At 46.3% G+C, this 23,684-nt stretch overlaps 1 protein-coding gene across 1 annotated transcript in view; it reads right to left on the bottom strand.

Annotated features, from left to right (window-relative positions):
* Window positions 1–11,261, bottom strand: part of LOC135918136 (uncharacterized) — a 50,225-nt gene extending 38,964 nt beyond the window's left edge. Inside the window, exons 1-3 of the mRNA XM_065451793.1 lie at window positions 11,196–11,261; window positions 8,997–9,186; window positions 2,094–2,115 (exon numbers count right to left, since the gene is read on the bottom strand). Of these exons, the coding sequence (XP_065307865.1) occupies window positions 2,094–2,115; window positions 8,997–9,165 (191 nt within the window). The 5' untranslated portion in view covers window positions 9,166–9,186; window positions 11,196–11,261. The remainder of the gene's footprint in view (window positions 1–2,093; window positions 2,116–8,996; window positions 9,187–11,195) is intronic.
* Between the last annotated feature and the right edge of the window lie 12,423 nt (window positions 11,262–23,684).

The following is a 23,684-nucleotide window of genomic DNA, read 5'->3' as shown; positions in this document are numbered from 1 at the left end:
CGGGCATACTTAACTACCAGACAAAAAACATGTACAGACAGTCCAACTGGGTAACGTTTCAGCAATAAATATAGAGACCATTTCGGATAAGTACATTAATGCATCACATATGAACTTGTCATAAAAGGGAACATACTGTTGTTGGCACGAGCAGCAGTTGTGACTGTTTATTTGTTCACCATGCCATAAAACAAAACATTGTATAAAGGTACTGATTTGTATTGACAAGCAGCCATTAGTCATAGTTAAACCAGTTTAAGTATTGACTTAGGTGGTTTGAGCAAGTAAATTAAGCTGCCTAATGAACATACAAAGAATACACACCTGTTATTTTTGCCTTACATTGCTGCATCTACTTATTTGCAGCCCACACCTGCAGCACCTTTGGGACTAATGACACAATGGTCAAGGCCAGCCTGGCGACCATGCTTGCCAAGGAGTAGTAGTGTAAATATTAGTCTGTTTCCATAATAGCGTAAGACATGAATTTAAGGAATTCATCTATTATATCGATCAATAAGAACAGTTAATGCATTGCCGATACGTTTGTTTTATTTTGTGCACTGCATGATTCAGCACTATATAAATTTTTTGTTTATGCAGCATATATGAAAGTACAGCTGGTTCAGGAGCATTATTAATCTGCTAACGTTAATGCATAAGTGCAGATGAAAAGGAACAGGTGCACATGCATAAATACATTCAAAACTTTTTGCTACCACATGTAAACAAAAATGTAAACTAACTTGTAGATCGCTGATAGCTATGAAGTTATGGTCTTGTAGACTCTTTGTAGACTTGTCTATAAAATGCCTGTCTATAGACTGTCTATACATCAATGGCATTTCATGTTTGTAGACAAATGTGCATAGAATGTTTATAGAGAAAAGTGAAGAGGGTTATACAGTTATATTTTTGTGGACTGAAGTCTATAGAACGTCTATAGACTATGTATAGTCATTTGTCTATAGACATTCCATATACTTCAGTTTACAAAAGTAAAACTGTATATATAGTTCTACTTTTGTAGACTGAAGTGTATAAAATGTCTATAGATAGTCTATAGACATGCTATAGACTTCAGTCTACAAAAATATAACTGTATTGCCCTATACACTTTTTCTATAAACATTCTACGGACATTTGTCTACAAACGTGAATTTTCATTAATCTATAGACAGTCTATAGACTCAGACTTTTTGTAGACTAGTCTATAAGAAGTGTATGGCCATAAGTCTATAGACTGCGTATAGACTGGTCTATAGCAATAGTTTATACACAGTCTATACACATTTGTCTATAGACATTCTATAGAATTCAGTCTACAAAAGTAGAACTGTAAGCCCATACACTTGTCCATAGACACTCTATAGACAGTCTATAGAATCAGACATTTTATAGACTAGTCTATAAAACGTGTATGGCCATAAGTCTGTAGACAGTCTATAGACTCAGACTTTTTAAACCAGTCTATAGAAAGTGTATGGCCATAAGTCTATAGACAGTCTATAGACTCAGACTTTTTATAGACTAGTGTATAAAAATGTATGACCATAAGTCTATAGACTGTCTTTAGACTAGTCTACAGAAATGTCTATACACTTCATAAACAAATATCTATAGAATGTCTATGGACTTTCTATAAAAAATTTTCTAAGAGAATACTCATTGCCGAGCGTGTCAGCTCTATGGATAAACGAAATTATTTAACGCTGAATGTGTTGTTACGTATAAATAAACAGTATTCACATTAGTTATGCTCTACAGCGATGAACTCCATTCCTGGCTGGCATTCAGTAAGTTAGTATTCTTGAGTCCCGTCTGATCATGTTGCCTGCGCACTTTCCTTTACTCTTCCGCATCCTATTAAGAGTCCCCGTAGAATTCGTGATGGCAAGCACCGTAGTCACGTTCATTACAATGGTGATGAGGTTGTTTCATGGAACCTTCACAGCGTGCAACCTAATGGTTTTAAAAATGTACTAACACATTTCAGCTGCTCCAGCAACCACCTTTCCGACGCATTGCCCAGACGGATCGAACAGTTTGGGAACATACGCGTTGACCACTATACGATAAATAGGGTTACTTACGATGGCTGGGCCTCCACAGGTCCTGCGAGAAAAAAGGGCAAGAATAACAAAGCAGCTAGTTTGAGTAGCTTGCGTGCCATGCCTTTCCCACCAAAAAAACAAAGAAAGAAACAAACATCGTACGTATTTAGAACAGTGCATTCATTAGCGCTATCTGGCGCACAAGTCTTTATCTGCATGATACAAGCACACGTCAAAACGGATCGCGTAGAGTGTAGTAGATTCGAGAAGGAAACAGCTGATCGCAGAACAGCAGACTTGTTCGATTACGTATTCCTGTGTGGTTAAGCAAGGCATTACAGCGGGCCAGCTGGTAATCGATTACTACTGGACTTGAAGAATCAATGAAAAAAAAATCGTAAATCGAGACAAATGGACGGATAAGGACGTGCGTTCACCGTGTACACCTGCCTTTGTAGTCATCCTGTTCGAGTGTTCTGCGACGGTAATTTGCCGATTCCACAGCGACGAAGAGACCGAATGATTCTCCTTATATCGCGTAAAATAAGCGTTCTATTTTGTTCGTGACCATTTGTACAAGTCCAAACGCATATTGCTGCAACTCCACCGCACTTAAACGGTAAACGCATAAACGCCGTACTTAGGTGACTCTTTGATACCCTTCGTTTAGTTACTGGAAATGTTTATGCCTCACTACTCGATATGTTCTGAAGAATCCCACACGATCTTGAGAGCAATCCTGCTCAGTACGCCAGGGAAGCTTTGAGAGAAATTCCGTGCCAACTTGAAGCACCCTTCGAAACTCCTGGACAACAACGTTAGGATGCTATATGCGTTATAAAGGGCTACGCTTGCATGAAGCAGCAGCAGACGATGATGGTAATAATGATCATAATCATCATCACGATTGTCACCGCAGCAGCAGACAATGATGGTGATCAAGAAGATCATTTTTATGATTATCGGCTGCTCCTCTGTCACTGTCGGTGATTATCATGAACGTCCTGACTATCATGAGTTGATGACCGTCATCATGACCGTCATCATGGTGACCGGCAGGTGCCACCAAACTTCTCAAACTTCCCCGAACTGGTTTCCTTGCTTTGAGCAAGGAAACCAGATTTACATTTATTGATAGATGGTTACAGTCACAGTGCACCATACTATTGCTACGGAACAGCCGCCGCAGTGTGGCTGCACTGAGGAGGAGGAAGACGACGTGGGCCTGCTTGATTTACCGTCACCATTTTGGCCTTCCGTTAGCGTCCCTATAAATAAATTGTATATAGCATTGGGCTTCAGCTACACGTAACATTAGTTTGGTGGAGGTGGACGTTTCCCGTACCCGCCATGGAGCTACGCAGCTGCCGCAACGGCGACAGTGCAACTTCGGCTACTGCTGGTGGCACTTCATCTACACAACGGTCTCCGCCTGCAGCCCCGACCTACGTCGCCGTCTCCCCCCCCCCCTCGGGATCCTGGTGTTTTCAACGGAGTCAGCAGTCCTGATCTTCAGGACTGGCTCCGCTTATACGAACGTGTCAGCACCAGTCACAGGTGGGATCCGACTATTATGCTTGCGAACGTTCTTGTCTACCTCGACGGAGCTCCACTTGCATGGTTCCAGACTCACGAAGAGGAGATCTCGAGATGGGATCTCTTCAAAGAGAAGCTCCGCGACCTTTTTGGCAATCCGTTCGGTCGCCAAGTCAATGCCAAGAAAGCCCTTCCCACATGTGTACAGACGTCGAGTGAATCCTACGTGTCGTACATTCTCGACGTCTTGGCTCTTTGTGCCAAGGCTGACCCGACCATGTCTGAGGACGATAAGGTTAATCACGTCCGCAAAGGCATTGCTGACGACGCCTTCAATTTACTGGTGTTTACGAACGTCACCAGCATCGACACGATCCTCAAGGAGTGCCACCGTCTCGAGCATGCTAAAAGCCACTGGGTATCCCAGCACATCGCGCGACTTCCCAACACAGCTGCTACGTCATCCTGTGAGGACCTCTACTACCAGCCGTCGCGATGTGACAACTTGACCCGCATCATTCGTCGTGAGGTTGAAACGGCACAACCGGCGACCCCTTCATTCCCGTCACCTGATCATTCTCCGGTGACAATCTCTTTGATCCAGGCCGTCGTCCGTCAAGAGTTGTCCAACTTCGGCCTGCATTCCATTCGTTCCGTATGCTCGGAACCTTTCTCTCCACGCACGTCCCCACCGTGCCCTTCTTACTCTTATGGACAGCGCAACCCCTCCGAATGGCGAACCGTGGACGACAAGCCGATCTGTTTTAACTGCCGACGCATTGGGCATGTCCCTCACCACTGCCGCAGCCGCTGGACTTCTCCGACACGCTATTCGCCTAATTACAATCCTCGCCCCTCTAGCGCATCCTTTTCCTTCGCCCCTTCTATGCCCGCTCCATCATCTAACCCTGCGACACCTTTGACACGACCCCGCTACTCCCGCTCGCCTTCTTCCTCCCGTCGTCGATCTCGTTCGCCCCCGTCAAGCCGTGCTCCTTCTCCGACCGGGTCGCCGCACCCCTGACCGGAAAACTAGACAAAGACGTTCGTAGTTTCGTAGGGCTATGCTCTATTTCCGACGCTTTGTGAAGCATTTTGCGACCATTGCATGCCCCCTTACCAACCTCTTGAAGAAAGACGCCCCGTTTTCTTGGGGACCTGACCATGCCGCATGTTTTTCGCAGCTCAGTACTCTCCTTACCACGCCTCCAATTCTGGCCCACTTTGACCCGTCTTCCTCAACGGAATTTCAAACTGATGCCAGTGGTGACGGCATAGGAGCAGTGTTAGAACAATGCCAGCGTGGACATGATCGCGTTATAGCCTATGCCAGCCGACTTCTATCACCCGCCGAGCGCAATTATTCGATCACAGAGCGCGAGTGCCTCGCTCTTGTGTGGGCTGTAGCGAAGTTTCGTCCATACTTGTACGGACGCCCCTTCTGTGTCATCACTGATCACCACGCGCTCTGCTGGCTATCCTCGCTTAAGGACCTCACGGGACGACTCGCGCGCTGGGCGTTAGGCCTGCAAGAATATACCTTCTCCGTGGTGTATAAGACGGGACGCTTGCACCAGGATGCCGATTGTTTGTCCCGCTACCCCGTCGACCAACCAACTGATGCGGACGCCATCACTTGCGTCTTCTTTGTGTCCCAGTTGCTTGAAATCGGCAACGAGCAACGCCGCGATCCTTCATTACGAGCCCTCATCGACCATCTGGAGCCAACGCCTGGTGACGCCTCTCTCCGGATGTTTCTCCTTAAGGAGGGGACATTATACCGCCGCAATCTCGATCCACACGGCCTTGACCTTCTGCTCGCAATTCCATCGCACCTGCGTTTGACTGTCCTCCAACAACTTGACGACGCTCCCTTGGCTGGACACTTGGGCCTCTCGCGCACATAGGACACACCACGTGTACGGCGTCGATTATTTTGGCCGGGTCTCGCCCGCTCCATGCGGCGCAACGTTGCCGCTTGTGAGCCCTGTCATTGCCGGAAGAAGCCCTCCACACCTCCAGCTGGATGTCTCCAGCCGATCGACATCCCACCGGAACCCTTTTTTCATGTTGGCCTACACCTGCTTCGACCATTTCCTCTCTCGGGTTGCGGAAATAAATGGGTCGCCGTCGCTACTGATTATGCTACATGGTACGCAATCACCAGAGCCCTCCCGACAAGTTGTGCTACTGACGTTGCTGAGTTTCTGCTCTATGACATAATTTTAGTGCACGGTGCTCCGCCCCAATTACTCACTGACCGTGGCCGCAGCTTTCTGTCGGCAGTCGTCCAGGACATCCTCCGTTCCTGCTCGACGAAGCACAAGTTCAGCACGTCGTCGGCCAACCGCCTCACGGAGCGCCTCAACCGGACCATCACCGACATGCTTTCGAAGTACGTCGCGACCGACCACCACGACTGGGATCTTCACTTACCATATGTGACGTTCGTGTATAATTCATCGCGCTGCCGGCTATTAACCATTCTATCTCCTATATGGCCGAGAACCCGCGTTGCCCTTAGACACTATGCTGCCCTCGGCCACACGTTCCGCCACTGAATACGCCCGCGACGCGATCGCACACGCCGACCACGGGCGCCAGCTCGCCCGCACCCGTCTCAAGGCTTCACAGGAGCATTAGAGACGCCTCTATGATTGCCACCATCGCGACGTGCTCTTCACTCCGGGTTGTCTGGTGCTTCTCTGGTCACCCATTCGACGTGTGGGCCTTTCCGAAAAGCTGCTGTCACGCTACACTGGCCCATACCGTGTGGTGCGACAGGTGATCGATGTCACGTATGAAGTCATCCCCGCCGACCTCTTAGCGTCATCGTCGGCTGCAAGTGACATCGTTCACGTGGCGAGACTAAAGCCATACCACCTATCTTTAACCGCGGATGTGTAGATTAAGCACCGGGACGGTGCTTCTACTGCCGAGGGTGATGTTACGGAACAGCCGCAACAGTGTGGCTGCACTGAGGAGGAGGAAGACGATGCGGGCCCGCTTGATTTAGCGTCGCCATTTTGGCCTTCCATTAGCGTCCCTGTAAATAAATTGTATATAGCATTGGGCTTCAGCTACGCGTAACAATATACTATAAATGGTTTCTATTCCATTGCCAAATGCTACGCACGATGTATTCTTCGACAACTCCGTGCACAGCTCCATGCAACTTCGCGTTATGAGATACCCTGCCTATTTCTCCGCGCGTACAGCCCTCCCCCTCTAATTATCTTAATATATTTTTTCTCTGCTAATTTCATTTTTAGTTATTTGGTATAATTTCTTAACTGGCTTCCTATGCAGTGCGTCTATCCGGTATATTGTTCCTACATCCCCGACTTTACATTTAATACGCTTGTAACTGCCACTATACGTAGCGCTAGCGTAATACTCGCTAGTTACTTTCCCGGTCCTTTGCGTAGCACTAGACGTCCACATATATGCAATTTGGCAATATACGAATATCCTATCCGTCTGTCTATTTTGATCCATACAAATCGCTCAGTCAATTTCAAAGTACATTTTGCTTAGAGCCTTCGGAAATTAGGACGTCCAGGCTGTGTCGCCTTGTACTGCTTCCTTTGCGGTTTTTCCACATCTTCCCAGCTACTTTTCGATAGGTCTCTGGTTAACGTCCACTTCTGACTATTTTTCTGATTTTAAGAGCAGCACCGAGTCAGCAAACGTTAGCCCGGGGCCCATTACTCTCTTCCATGCATCTACAGCTACATTTCTTATACGTTGTACCTTCATATGTTCCACCATGGCCACGTCATTATACCGTTCAGCTCTGATTAAACCATCCTTGTCAATGTGTCCCCTTTTTCACGTACTTCTAGGTATAAGTACTTACCTACCATTTATTTAATGTTTCACTGTAACGTGACCGGATGATCAATCGTACCTTTAAGCACGATGTAAGCTTAATTTCTCTTCACTAAATGTAAGACGCTTTTGCCGCAGTATAAATGCTATAAACTCAATATATATCCCACTCTCCAATAATAAAAACAAAATCGTCCGCGTACAAAAAACAAGAAAGACACTGTTCCACCGCCACACCATCACGTTTGCATAAAATTTGATGCTATTTAAGAATGAATACTATAACCACTTGCTTCCAAACGGTTCTTTGGCAGATACCTCTAAGCTCATTATGTTCGCCTTTCTGCTGGCTTAATATCAGACTACTCAGACCACTCAGACTGCACTTATTCAAACTCTTGAAGCCATCCAGAATCGCGGCGCACGTTTCATCTTGTCGAAGTATTCACGTCATTCCAGTGTCACATCTATGAAGAAAACCCTAAACTTGCCTGACCTTTCGTTGCGTCGAAAGTCATCTCGCCTCAGCCTTTTTCATAAAATATATTATTATAACAACGAGATGAAGGACGTTTTGTTTCATCCACCTCATTACATTTCTTCAAGGACCGATCATCGCTTCAAGGTGGGGCTACCTTGTTGTCGCAGAAAATTGTATAATGACTCTTGTTCCTAGAACAAGTGTCGCATGGAACCACCTTCCCTCCACAATCGCTAGCATTGCTGATGACCACCAGTTCAAGATCGCTTTACATGACGCCTTGTAATACATCTGTTTGTTTGCTGCACGCCTTGCCATTTTTTTCCAACTCCTTTCTGTAGTGCCTTTGGGCCCTGAAAGTATTTTAAATAAATAAATAAATAAATAAATAAATAAATAAATAAATAAATATGGTTCGTGGTAAACAAACCATCAGTCTTAGTAGAGATTTATGGGATCATATCAGCGAGCTGGACGAGTTGGAACATCTTCGAACGAATAACGTGAAACGGACAACGGACCGTGATTCAGGCAGCGCTCTCGTGTTGTCTGGATCTCCGTTTGTTCTGACTTTCGCGCTGTTATTTCGAATACATTTATTGGCCTAATAGGTCTATGTTCCCTGCTTTTGCGCGGACACTATTCTAGCTGTGGTCTTTTACAATTCTCGGCCGCTGAGTCATTAACTTTTACGCTGTCATCCTTAAAGCCAAGAGGCTCGGCAAGGACGTCCTCATTCATCACAGAATGGATACGGCGGCAGGTTTGCCTGTCTGTAGCGTCATCTGCTACCAAGCAGGAAATTTCAGAAATGCATGGTTACAGCGCTCCGCGAGATCGCCTTTCTCCGCCGTGACGATGCTCTAAATACCTAAATGTCGAAGCCACCGCTCAACTATGAGCAAAGAGATCTTACAATGCGCCGCAACGTTTTACTTGCCTCGATGTATTAGGCCGTGGAATGGTGTGAAGACCAATACAGACAATAGCGTCCCAGTTTGCATTGTTACGCATCGTGCTATTTGACACCGCAATAATTACAAGTCAACTATCCCGACAACCAGTGAAGATTCAATGTTTTTTACATTACATACCGGTGTGGGCTGGCGCATGATCGGCGGAACCCTCTTGCATGTTGTCGACCTGGCCGTATGGATCCTGTTTGTATGGAGCCTGTCCATACGGAGTCTGCGCGTACTTTGCCGGGTCGTACGCCTGTCCGTAGGCAGCTGGATTGTTGTTATAGCCAGATTCGTACTGCATGACGACGATAGAGCTGGCAAGCTGGAAAGAAAAAGAAAATTCCTGTTGACATGCAGCGCTGAAACGGAGCCTAAGGAAAATAAATAGGTTGAGCTGAACCACTTTAGGAAATTGCCCTTCGGTAATACACATTGGAGAAACTCTTATCGTGAGAGAGGACTTCTTTTTCGCACAGCTTACCCTATGCCTTAGATGTGCGCTTACATAGAAGCGTCGAGGCTTTCCTCGAGCAGAAATGGGAGTAGTTGCTTAGCGCACTTCAGCGAGTACTTAATTAGTAAGAAAAGACGCGCAGAAACTAAAGACTTAATAGTGGCGACGCCGTCTTGATGTTTCAGCACCGGCGCGCCTACACGTCATGGATCTTCACGGTTCTGCTCAGACATATATATTAGTTCTTATTTCAAGAAGACGGGCTACGATGTTGTGCAAAAGAGCCAGACACTGAAGTTAGTCCATTTATAAAACAGTTGGCGTCTTGACGTCAATTTGACGTCAGAGAATTTTTCCGTGAAATAATATATATATATATATATATATATATTTATATATATATATATATATATATATATATATATATATATAGTTCGTCTTTGTTTTTTTCTAGCAATGAACTACGTACGGAAAAGTTAACGACGATAACGTTTTAAATGAATACATTATCAATCTAAACTGTGCTTTTGTTTACCTCTTCGTGATAAGGATAGCTCTCCTTGGTTCAGTCACGGTGAAGAAACGTCCAGTGCGAGCTATTGTTTTTTCAATGTCTAACAAAATGGGGCATCAGCACAATCTGTCATTACAAAGCACAATTGATCAAAAGTAGGCAAACGAGGGAAACCTACGCCCGGACCGAACGCTTAGACAGGGTCACTTCGCGACAGCGCCTGCTTTACTACTGCTGAAAGCGTGCTATGACGCATCAAAGCGTTTGAGCGCTGTAGCACGTCCTAGTTCTAGAGCTAAAGAAACTTGTATATATGCCCCATATTATAAACACTACGCTTCACAAAGGTGGTTCAAGAAGTATAAGTCTGAACAATCCTTCATTCGTATTCCAGCATGTCATTGACAGTGAGGACCAGAGTGCCCGCTCCCTTCTTTCTAGCAGTTTCTCAGACGGTGAGTCTCTAGCGTATTCTTTTCACCTTGAACAACCGCAATACACATGTTAGTACAGAGCGCGTAATCCTTCGTTTGACCTGTCGCAGCAACATTCTCACGTCACAAACCTTTCCAGCGCAGGTTCCCGTAGTTGGAGGACTCGATCTCCTTCCGTAAACACAAATCGCGCATCGTGTCAGGAGCCACGCCGAACCATGTGCTTCGTACGTCAAAGCGAGAAACACGTATGCACACAGAATACCTCGCCCATTAGTCGCACCAGCTTTCACATCCATCCAGCTTTTCAACATTCCCACCGGTTTCAATGGAGCCCGGCGAACAGAGCAGCTTTCATTTTTGCGGACGCAAAAGATTAAGTACGTACGCACATAAACACACGCGCGCGTTCTAGATGGATCGATCGATCGATCGATCGATCGATCGATTGATTGATTGATTCATTGATTCATTGATTGATTGATTGATTGATTGATTGATTGACTGACTGACTGACTGACTGACTGACTGACTGACTGACTGACTGACTGACTGACTGACTGACTGACTGACTGATTGATTTCCTTCGACGTCTCAAAGTGACGCACTGAATGGGAAGGACACCGTAGAGGTAAGTAAATTCGGTATACAATGACTGTCGCATTGTGCCGCCATCGTAAACGCGCCATCGCAAACGCATGTGCGAAAACGCACCACAAATTTTGTGAAGAGGGCTTTTTCGAAAACCCGTGCAAGCGCCAACATTCTAGCACACGTTGTCATATTCCTCCCTTTAAGAGATACAGGCAGTTTTCACAATCGCAATCTGTTATTGAGTGGTAACGCAGTTATTAGCTTGGCGCTTCGATTTTTCGTTCACGCTACAGTGATCATTTTTTCGAGGCGTACGACACAGGATAACCGCTCACCGATACAAACTGAAGCGCCGTTCGATGACTAGCAGGAGCTGGCTCCACATAAGCTGAGGCGTCTCGAGGAAGTGATGATGGTGATGATGGCCCAGAACAAGGGCGCGATCCCACTACGAACGCGAAGATTAGATTCAACCTCGAGTAGGAAATATAATACCCGCAAGAACTAGGAGGAAAAAGAAATACGAAGGTAAAAGGTGAGTACCAAAAGGCAATGCCACAGCGCGTTGTAATTGACTTTCTTAACTCTCACTGAGATGTTAAAAAATAAGCAATAAAGGGTTGGGCACGATTTGCAGTAGAATAACAAAGAAATGAAAAGAATCAGACATAGAGGAGAAAGATATGTATATAAAATAAAATAAAATACCAAAGTAAAAAAATTGGAGGACGCTTAAGCTTCGCCTTCAAGAGTGGAACGCGATAGCGTTATTGCACCTCGTTCGCACCGCCCACTCATTCGCTCGGCATGCTCTTGAGTCACACATGCACTCACGAATCACGCGGTGAGCGCCGAGCAACGCAGCGTTCCGCGCGGCAACGAAACGTGCGCCTGAGCAAGCGGAACGAACCAAAGAACTCGGTGTCTCGGAGGGAGAAAGCCGGGCAGCAACGTGCCATGAAGGCGGACGCGATCATGGGGCTGACGCCTTGATGGGATCGTCCTCTATCTCGCTTGGGAGCATTACGCAGAAGCATAACTCCTCGGAAGCAGCTCGGCACACATCGCAGGGGACGCTTTCCCAGCAGAAGCGCTACGGCGCAGCGATCACGTCAGAGGCGTCCCGCATCAGACTCTGCACGTAGCAATCGCGCTGTGAGCGGAAAGAGGTGCCGCGTCGCCTAAACACCAGTGTTCGAGTGACGCACGCTGGATGTTGGAAGGGGAGAGAGCGAGAAAACTTCTTAAACGCCAGGGTATTGGGGCATCCTCGCACCGGAACCCGCACGGCCCGAAGGGGAGAAGCGGGTGAGCGAAGATAGTGATCTAAAGAAAGGAAAGGCGCTAGCGGCCCGTATTCACAAACCAACCTTATCTTAACGCTATAAGGCGCCCTTTTATAAGGACGAGGAAAGTATAAGGTTGAGAAAAGGCCAAGGTATGATTCAGAAGCGTCCCTTATTGCGTGAAAAGGCGTCCTTATCGAAGGCGGCCTTATCGTCATAAGAGATGAGCATGGGTGCGAGGCTATGAACTTTTCTTGGCCTTAAACGGCTCAGTTATTAAAAAGGAAACACATTTTTGTCGCTGAGAACAATAAATATATAAATTGAATGGCGCATTATTACGCGTTGTGAAAAAGCAATGGGAAAAGAGCGAGTTCTAGCTGTTGCGCGTCTCTCATCTGCAGACGAGAGACGCGCAAAAGAACGGCAACGCGTGTTGCCATGGCAACACGCGTTGCCGTCTTTTTTTTTTTCCATTTGCGGTGCTTCATTTTCCATTTCCATTTTGCGGTGCTCGAGCGCAGTTCCTTCACTTTTTCTCTTCTGTGTTAGCTATAACTTGCGTTAGACGCTGTAAATATTGCGCGTATTTATTTATTTATTTATTTATTTCCTTATTTGTTCATTTATTTGTGTTTTGAAGTGTTCGTTTGCTTATTGTAAGATCTGTTGTGGGAATGGCCACTGAGAGGAAGAAAATCAACTTTACGGAGGAGGACAGGGGAATTTTGATTGACTTGGTGACGAGAGAGAGCAACGTGCTGGAGAACAAGCGTACTGATGCGGTGTCCCTGAGCGAGAAGAAAAAGAAATGGCAGCAGATAGAACAACAGTTCAACAGTAAGAACGGAGTCCACCCGCGCACGGAGCATCAGCTACGCAAGTGTTGGGACAACTTGAAAGAGAAGTGGCGGCACGGGCGAACCGCGATCGTCTGGGCTCGGGGCAAGTGGCAGGATGGAGAGAAGGTGCACCACCGCTCGTTTTGAAAAGCGGAACCTGCCAAGAAACTCGCCGTCGTTGTACATCTCCATGACATTCTGACGGTCCCTGAGTACACGCCGGATGAGCTTTACATAAGGAAGGGCTTCGCGAACATCGGCTTCCCTTAATAGGGCGACAAAATCGACTAGCTCCGTAAAGCTGCTTGCGTGGTCGGCCATAATAAGTGGCGCCTTAAGGTAGCTGCCGGGCTACCTTAAGGAACGCTCCTTTTCCGAGCCGGTAAGGTTAAGGAAAGGTTCGACTTAAGCATAAGGTTTGTTTATGAAACGCGTTAAGGCGCTGAAAAGGTAAGGAAGGCAAAAGATAAGTATAAGGTTGGTTTGTGAATACGGGCCGTCCCGTGAAGGCGCACGGCGAAACGTCAGGGGCGAGTGGCGCGCCACGTGCCGGGCAGCGCCGCAAATTGCGAGGAGGGGTTTTTCTGTGTTTGCCGCAAGATGGCTCTGCGTGTGCGGAAAGCGCAAAAGAAATGCAGCGGAAACGCACTTCGCAACTCGTGTAATTGTGACTTCTGTACGTTACATGTTCATAATTACCGATATACACCGCAGTATAACTTTCCACGGCTGGTTTCGAAGGCAACACCGCATTCACTAGAGGCGCGTTTGCACCGCTTGGAAGCATCGAACTCGTGGCTGAGTGGTAGCGTCTCCGTCTCACACTCCGGAGACCTGGGTTCGATTCCCGCCGGGCCAATCTTGGAAGTTGCTTTTTATTTATGAAGCGCCTGCCGTGATTTATCGCTCACGGTCAACGCCGCCGACGCCGACACCCGACGCCGACGACACCGGCTTTTCTGCGACACGAGCTCCTTAACGCTATCGCGTTAAAATTGCATATCGTTTCTATTTCGCTTTGAAATTAAAAAAATGAAAACGCGCAGATCGAACGCTATGTTGGAATCAAAATGACACGAAGCTTCCTTGAGCTACCGAGGTTAAGCAGAGTTAAGCAGAAACCCATGTAAGTGATGTTGTTGTTGCTGCTGCCTCAAAACATAGCTCGTACCCACGAGGGGGGCCATGGTGACAGGCGACGGGGTGAAGGTAACTGTCGCGTCCACTGGTCACCTGCAAGTCGAGCCCCACGCGAGCGACGACTTTGAGCGACGTTTAACCAGTGTTTCCACTTTATCAGGGCAGAAAATGCCGAAACTGATGTGACGTTTCCTCTAATAACTTGATTTCTTTCGCTGTAGCAGAGCAGCATAAAATATTTGTGATGATAATGCAGTAGCCGCTTTATTTTTTATCCTTGCAGGTATCAAAATTTGGTCCTTTGCTCGTTTGTTGTTTGGCCCCGCCTCCTTCTCTATGAAGACGCGTTTCCTTCGAGAGTTCTTTTCAACGCGGAGGTAGGGAACAAACTACGGTGGAAGGCAGTGGAAAATTAACGGGGACGGGAGACAGCATCCCGTCCCGCTGCCAGCCTTGGTAATCGGACTCTCCCAATAAACCCAGCTCCCTCGCTGTGCCGGCCCAAACACGTGACTTCTAAGACTCGCCGCATTGGCCGAGAATGTTCGGCTGCCGGTAGTTCTCAATCGATACGCACTTGTTCGGCTACCGTGCCGCTCTTCTGCCTAAAGAGCGGGAGTCCAAAAACCTGCTGCACACCCTGATGTTTCGATCTTGTGTCCTGCCGGTCGGTTTGTCTTGGATCGTTTTGTGTTGCCTTGTCTTGTCTACAAATACCGGCTCATACCCACTGTGGAGGATTGGCCAAGAAGCAGGCGATTTCAAATATGTTTATCGGAATTAGTTGAGTGATGTTCTTCTCGTGTTTTTTTCCCTTCCTCCATACTTTTCAATCGCAGACTTGGTGCTGGTATCGCCGGCAATAGGTTCTCTGACCGTTTTCTTCCCCGGGATTTGTGGCCCATACGAATGAAAGTCAGCTGTTACACTGTAGATGCAAAGTGTACTACTACCACCCGTCTACGCAGCAATTTTTTTTTAGCGTTTGTTCGGCGACAATTTAGCAACGCTGAAAAGTGCAGTCGTACACGTTACACTGGACGGAACAGTGAATTAGTTTTCCAGCACGAATTATTCGTAATCTATGTAACTCTATCCAGCTTGGTAATATGTAACCGCTTAGGTTTCACGTTCAATGCGTTCAATATTTTGTCGAATTAAGCACGTTGACGCTCGACACTTGCGTACAGCCACTGCTGCCCGTTGAAATAAATTTATTTGTTCCAATTCTCGGTGCTCACGACGGCACGTTGGTTTGCCTGATCTTTTCATCTTGATAGTACAACGAGCAAACGTGAAGGTCACAACTGCCGCACCCTCGTGCCATAGGCATGGCAACATAGTGCACGCTCGCAAAAATATGTAGGCAAGTGTTAGCATTACATGTTTTCGATACATTTCTTTACAATATATGCATCGTTGCGTGCGGAATTAGCAAGTGAACCTGCGCTGATTGAAACGGAAGACGTTGCACGTCACAAGGTACGTCCAGGTCTCGTGCAATATGCCAATCGGTGCGAGCGAAGCTTTGATAGACCAGTGAGACAAACAAAAAAGAAACGGCACACGGCGATGAGCAACTCGCAGCAAATTCCAGGGACGAACGCATCCCGTAAACACATACTGGCCATCAGACACGGTGACGTGCACCTGGCGTACTTTACGGAGCACGAATAAATTATCGTACGATTTCCTTAACTTTGCTATCGCTGTGCACGGAAATGAAGCCGTTACTCGATCTGTACCATGCACAGATGACGCATTCGGAGCTAAATTTTGCCTCTCGCTTGGCATTCGCGAAGCCACAGCTCGGCAGTACTTTTGGTCATCCGAGCAGGAATGGTCGCGTCTGAGACAATCTGTAATAGTAGGGGTATCTCGTGAAACTCAAACCAGCGCTCAGTAACAGTTGTAAGTCGTACAAGTGTGCAATGTACTACAGGAATCAGGCGGTTCATAGGATTTGTGGCCCCCTCGCTCGACAGGTAGGGTTCAGAAAGGACATTGAGAAACTCGGGCAGCAAGAGAGAGGGGGATGCCGACTCGCGCCCACAACCTTTGACCCCCAGCGGGCTTGCTACAAGTAAGGAAGTGCACACGATTTGCAAGATTAAACCACGCGACCCTATACTATCTGCTTCTGAAATTAAGGTTGTAACTTTTCCAGTGTGGAAATACCTGTCCATTCTGTACTATAGATGACGTCATTTCTGAACCTCGTGGTGAACTTGCACTCCCAGTAAAATTAAATTATTGGGTTTCACGTGCCAAAACCACTTTCTGATTATGAGGCACCCCGTAGTGGAGGACTCCGGAAATTTCGGCCACCTGGGGTTCTTTAACGTGCACCTAAATCTAAGCACACGGGTGTTTTCGCATTTCGCCCCCATCGAAATGCGGCCGCCGTGGCCGGGATTCGATCCCGCGGCCTCGTGCTCAGCAGCCTAACACCATAGCCACTGAGCAACCATGGTGGGTTTGCACACCCAGCAGCAAGCACTAGACGTTTCCATGCCCCACTGCGGCTGCATCCGTAGCACAGCCCGCCCCGTATTGCCAAAAAAAAACTAAAATGCAGCTGTAGATGTAACTGGAGAGCTTACATTTTAGTGGCACATACCCACTCTGGGAAATTACCCAACAACTGGATAGATGAATATAAGAATAAAAAACATATAAAAACTGTGAACAAGATTTGTAAGTAGATGTATGGGAAATAATAGATGTATTCCAGCGCATTCATAGAATGATGGAATAAATGAACACAAAAATAAAGCTCATCTAATTCATTGTGTATAAATATAAAGAAACCATAAACTTTGATTTTATGGTCGAAATATTGCTCACCATGCAATCTCTTTTTCTGTGGCGCCTAAAATGCTTGCCTTGTGTTCAAAGTGAATAAGAACTCATCACTTGACTTGACTTTACTTACTTACTAACTTTCTGAATTGCTTTACTTACTTGCCTTACCATTAAAAGTAATATAAGTAAATGGAAGTAAGGTACTTATGCGCTCGCCTTACCTTTAAAGGTAAACAAGGTATTACTCTACCTTACCCAGTTGAAAAACACAACAGGAAATTTTAAGAGTCTGTCGTATTTTGGGACGTTGTTTCTGTAGTTCTGTTGCCTGTAGTTCTGTTATCTGTAGTTCTGTTGTCTGTAGTTCTGTTGCCTGTAGTTCTGTTGCCTGTAGTTCTGTTGCCTGTAGTTCTGTTGGCTGTAGTTCTGTTGGCTGTAGTTCTGTTGCCTGTAGTTCTGTTGTCTGTAGTGTGACGTCCTGCAGTAGAAAGTTGTGTAGTTCTTGATCAATATTTAATTAAAAATTGACAGAGACGTCCGTAAGGTTATGTAAATTTGTTAGTAAAAAAAACATAAAAGTAAAAAAAAAATTAAAAAAAACGTCTTCGCCTAGGATTCGAACATGCGACCTCACGATTCCGAGCCCGGCATCTTACCACTGCACCACCCCTGACTTTTTTTTTCTTTCTTTCATGGTATTTATTACAGTAGCAGCAACGCGATATTCACCAGTTGTGCATAGTCAGAGAATGGCGAGCACAATAATAGTCACTCAGAGAAAAGGCATCGTTCATACAGTGGGTAGAAATGGGGCTTCACTTTAGAAGGGTGGTAAGGATAGGCACCTCACCAAAATGGGGTACCAGTCCGGCTGGGTATCAAGTCCATCATAAACCTGCTTTAGGTGTAGTGTCATTTGGATGAAATTCACCCTTGCAGGTACAACCGTTTCGGCGTTTCGGTCCATCATTCGCGTTTTCCACAAACTGTGCATTCCGATGAGAAAAAACATATCGAAAGGTGCACTATTATCAGCGGTCGGCAGCAGGTATCGCACAGTATGAGCGTTGATGTCAAAGTCTTTTTTCAAAGTCCGTTGGAGGACATCCCAAAATAGTATGGCGTCGGTGCAGCTAATAAAACAGTGTTCAATCGTCTCTGGCACGTCACAAAGGCGACAGTTAACAGAAGAGACAAAGATACCCTTTTTCTGTAGCCATGTTTTAGCCGGTATTGTTTCACTATGAAGTTTATAAAAGAATGTTTTGCAGCAAGGGGATATATACATTTTACGAACTCGCTTTAGAACATCGTGACCTGGCCATTGAATGTATAGTGATCGGTAAAATGGAGGCGGAAAAAGCATGGACAATAGATCTTTGTATAACGTTTTACGCGACACAGAGTACAAGTATTCAGGGGAAAACCGAACTGTCAGGAAACGAACCGCCAAGTAAACTTCTTGCATGAACCCCCACAAGCATAAACGCGAAGAGAAATTCGAAGAAACGATTAAATCAGGTAAAGCATTAACAAGTGTGACTTGCATGAATGACCGAATTATAGGATGTGATGTATCGCGAAAAAAGAAGAAACGAGACACTATTTGCCGCACATAAAGATGTACTAAACCCAGTCCACCTTCACTAACGGGCCTGAAAATATTGTCTCGCCTCATGGGCTCAAAAGTGGAAGACCATAGGAAGGTCGCAAAGATTCGGTGAAAGCGTTGGATGTAGAGCCTGGCACAATGTATAACTTGCAATACATAGTAAATTTTTGTTGCCAAGAACTTATTGCAGGCCTCGGCTTTCCCAAAAATAGAAAGTCAATGTGGGATGAATGTCTGGGCGTAACCTTGCAGGGCAGAAACCTGTTCTTTCCAATAGTGTGCGCTTAATTTATATGCGTCTAGCGGCACGCCGAGATACTTTGGCGGGACACCGGTCCAATTAACGCCTGCAAACTGTTCTGGTGTATAGCACCATGCGCCAAACCATAAGCCTAAGCTTTTTGTGGAGTTCATTCGTGCTCCTGATACGCTGCCAAATTCCTCTATTGTTGATACTACCTTTTCAACACTGGACTTATCCGTGCAGAAGAACGCTAAATCGTCTGCATAAGCTAAGACCTTTACTTCATTACCCAGTATATTGAAGCCATGGATGTCACTCGACTGAATTACGCTTAAGCATAGCGGTTCCAGATAAAGGGCGAATAGTAATGGGGACATAGGGCATCCTTGTTTTACCGAAGAGCAAATGGAAACTGGTTTAGAGAGTTGGCCATTAATAACTAAACGAGTGGTACAACATGTATAGCATAGCCTAACGCCTTTAAGCACAACGGAGCCAACATTGGCATGCTCCAGAAGTGTAAATAGATAGGAGTGACTGACACGGTCAAAAGCTTTAGCAAGGTCTACCTGGAGCATTGCAAGCTGTTCAGTGGAACCGTAACAATACTGAAGGAGTGTACGGGCGATATGTATGTTGGTTTGAATGGATCCGCCCCTAATTCCACACGTCTGATGGGAACCAATCAGAATTGACATCGCAAATTGCAATCTATTCGATAAAAATTTTGCAAAAATTTTATAATCTACGTTTGACAATGTGATTGGCCTGTAGCTTTCAACAGAACGCAGTTTCTCCTTATCTGAACTTTTTGGAATTAAAACTGTGTGGGTTTTGCAAAAAGATTGCGGAAGGGCGTCTACCTCTAAACTTGTAATAAAAATGTCCAATAATATGGGACTGATAACTGATTTGAAAGCTTTGTAAAATTCAGGGCTTGTAAAATCAGGGCCGGGTGTTTTCGACAGAGGCAGCTGATCAATAGCTAGCTCAATTTCTTGTATCGTAAGGGTATCACTAATGCATGCACAGTCAACATCCTGTAAAGGTTTTACAAGAGACACAAAACGCTCTAAAACTTTTGCATCGTGATCATCGGGCCGAGCACTAAACAACACACTGTAGTAAGTTTCGAACTTAGAAATTATGTCATTCGTATTTGTTAAAAGAGTACCTTCGGAGTATATTTCCGGAATTACGTTGGAAACAGCGTGACGTCGCTCGTCAAGTAAAGCTTGGCGTGTTGGTTGCTCAGACTGCAGAGCACGCCTATTTCGAGATCGAACTCGCGCACCTCTGTAACGCAGTGCATCATACTTTTGCAGCTCACATTTAAGATTTTCTATGTCAACAATGTAAGTGCCTGGCATTTCGCATTCCGTCTGGTAAAGGTTGTGTAGGCTCTTAAGAAGTATTGTTTCTTCATTCTTTCTATAGAATGCTTTCAGCGATCCAATTTCTATAGCCACTGTACGAACCTCTTGTTTAAAGAGTTCCCAAGCTGCAAATAACGGCAAGTCAGTAGAAAGAGAATTTTTTAGGGTCATGCGTACGCGATTAATAAAATCCTGATCATTTAGGAGCTCAGAGTTAAGCTTCCAGAGTGCCCACTGTGGTCGGAAATTGGTTACAGATTTCTCACCAATCTTTGCGATAACCATGCAATGATCCGAGAACGAAACTGGGATAGTAGTGCAGGACAGTTCCCGGGAGGGGAGTGATGAAGAAACATAAATCCGATCAAGGCGGGCATAAGAGTGACCTTGAATTCGTGTATAAGAGCGAGCTCCCTGTCCCGACACTCCTATATCAACGAGCCCTGCATTTTCTATTATGTTAGACAAAACTTCACCACTCCTGTCCCGCTGAGTGTTAATGCCGCTTCGATCGCACGGATCACATACACAATTGAAATCGCCCATTAACACAATGCAACGATCACAGTCCATTAGACTACGCATAGTATCAAATAAGACAATTCGTTTTGCAGCGTCATTAAATGCATAGACGTTGACCAATCGCCATGGCACACCCTGCAACACAAAATCACAGCATATATATCGGCCTTCAGTGTCTACATGGTAACTAAGTGCTGAACAAAGTAGGCTCTTTTTCAGAAACAGGAAACAGCCCGCGGATAAACCAAGAGCGTGTGAAACGCAGACGTTATATTCAGACAGAAAAGGTCGCAAAGCCCTTTCTGTCTCGTCATCACTCTCAATCTTCGTCTCCTGCACGGCGACGAAGTCGAGCCGCTTCCTAGACAAAAGCCGGCGAAGCTGCGCCTGTTTCTGCAAAGACCTAAGGCCTCTCACGTTCAAAGTTGCGAAGAGAAGTTGCTGGGACAGGGCCATGGTGAATACCAACTATTTAGACTTAATTCTCTATGCGGTCGGTCCTAGAGGGTAACGGTGAGGCTCCCTCCGAACCCTCACCAGGCCTCCTGGACCTTGATCGCCGGCACTGTCCTGAGTGTGTCGATGTTTTGCGGCGACGTGCTTTCCTTGTGGTACTGGTCGTCTCGCTGTCCGTGCTTGATTCTGATCTGTTCGTCGCACGGCGCTTCGGAATTGACGTATCCGCGCTACTTCGTCTGTCTTCTGACAGCATAGCGCACGTGTTGACGTGCTTCGGTGTAGCAGATGAGTCATCAGCGGCTGTCTCATTCGCTGGCTGGGCGGAAACTGTCTGCGTGGTAGCGGGCACTTCTTTCTCTTCGCTACTTTCCTTTTCCACGGGCGGTTCTGCGATGTCATTGTCTTCAACATGTAGAGGGGCTTTACTGGCACAGCTGGTATTCGCGGAAGAGGGAACGTCTCCCGTTGCGTCGAGAACCTCAGTAACATCCATTATGTGTTCCTGCAGGCTTTCTTCTGGAGGCCTTGTCCTGTGTCGTGGCTTGTCGGCGTATGTCACAACACATTCTTCATCTGTGTGGCCAAAGCGTCGGCAGGCTTCACAACGTGGGGTTCTGCAGTTTCGACGAATGTGCCCAACCTTGTTACAGCGGAGACAAAGTGGGGGCCGGCCTGGAATCAATACAAGGCTCTGCACTCCACAAACGTGTAGCAGATGTGGAACGTCGCCCACGCCGACTCCATCGGCAAGAGTCAACACCACGTCACGATTTAGGGTACGCATTTGCTCCATTTCCGATACTCTCCAGCTTTCTGCTGATATGGACTTCACTTTCCCGTAAGCCTGGAGCGCATCGCGAATGTAATCGTCTGCCAAACGCTCAGGAAGCCATAAAAGCTTCATTTTCACTTCTGTGGGCTCGGGGTCAATAACGAGGCAGCGTCTACCTTTTACGGATAATTCTCCGCACGTGACTAGCTTTGATTTTGTAATTGATGATTTGCACGTCACCATCCACACGTGTGACATCTGAAATTGACCGATGGAACTTATTTCCTTCAGGTCAATAACGTTCCGAAGGGCGTCTCTGAAGTCTTGGGCTCTGTACGGTCGACCACTTAAGTCAGCATGCAGGAAAACGGAGTCCACAACCAGCTTACCGGTAGTAAGACGAGGTATCACAACACGGTAGTCATTGCTGCTGGCTGAAGCCTGAGCAGCACCTCGGCCAGGGGCCGATAAATCCTTTGGAGCGGAGAACATGAAAAAAGCGACCGTTCGGAACGCCGTCTTCTTCTTCCTCCCACCCACCACCCCTGACATGCTTTTTGAGGGTACGTTTCGGCCATGTGAACAGTATGACGTGCCGATGCGCTGATGTTTACATTTGCATTTTGAGAGCCAAGATCCGCTATCACTCCACCGCGTCAAGTGCCGCATCTCTAGAAGAGCAAGAGTGTTCGTACCATCGACAGGTGCATCTTGCAGTGCTAGAACATCGATTTTGATGTACGATATCCTTATTAAATAAGAAATTCAGAAATAGACAACGTTGACTTTTAGGGTTATTACTGCTAGTTTCGACAGTTGTCTCTCGTTCTTTACACTTTTGAGCGCGCATATAATTCGTGTGTTCAATGCAAAATAGCTACATGAACATTCGTGGATGAGAGTTCTTTCTGACAGCATACTGGCTTCTCACGGCAGCTATGTACCAGATTAATGAGACCCGAGCGAGACAGCTTTTCACGCAACTTTGTGGAACAACCCAAATCTTCTTTTCCGCTTCGCATAAGCTTGTGAAATATTCCTGGGAAATTAACTAATGTGTCAGTGTAACAGCACATGTAAGTCCACAGGCCTGTGTGCCACATCTTACAAAAAAAAAACGGATACGCAGCCATTCCCGCAGATGGTATGATTTTGATCAGCGGCCGATTTTGAGGAGGCCGGTAGGGCGTTGCTGGTGCCGCGTCGTCACGGCACAATTATAACTATTCGCCACGTCGACTTTATTACCGGTGTCGGTGCCATCAGCATTGCCGGCTTCAGAGAAGCGCGATTGAATACCGCGCAAGAGAAAAGTACAGTGTACACCACCGATGCGAAAACATACAATTTTAAAGGACCGCGACGGAAAGCGCTTCTGTTGCGACTTCGGAACTCTTGGCCGTCGCGACCGAATGTTTCTGCTGCGACGTCAGAATTGGTGTCGTAACGTCGGAGTCGCTGTCAGGATATAAAGCTGTTGTTCCGACTTCAGAACTCTTGTTGTCGCGATAGAATGCTTCTGTTGCGAAATCAGAATTTCTGTCGTAATGTCAGAAATGTCTCCCAATTAAGAAATGTCAACAACTTCTGTCGTACAACAGAATTTCTGTAGTTCCGACAGGAATTCCTTTTGTCTTTTTCAACCGGGCACTAGAGAAGCTTGTCGCATCACACAATTTCAGTGCACTTCTGTTGTCATCATTGGGTACATGTTGCGGCGATAGGTTTCCGTTGTGGAACAGTTCTCTGTAGTACAACAGAAGTTT

The sequence above is a fragment of the Dermacentor albipictus genome, chromosome 10 (assembly GCF_038994185.2).
Source record: "Dermacentor albipictus isolate Rhodes 1998 colony chromosome 10, USDA_Dalb.pri_finalv2, whole genome shotgun sequence".
Lineage (NCBI taxonomy): Eukaryota > Metazoa > Arthropoda > Arachnida > Ixodida > Ixodidae > Dermacentor > Dermacentor albipictus.
Note: the sequence above shows the minus strand (reverse complement) of the source record. Positions and strands in the feature narration are given on the sequence as shown.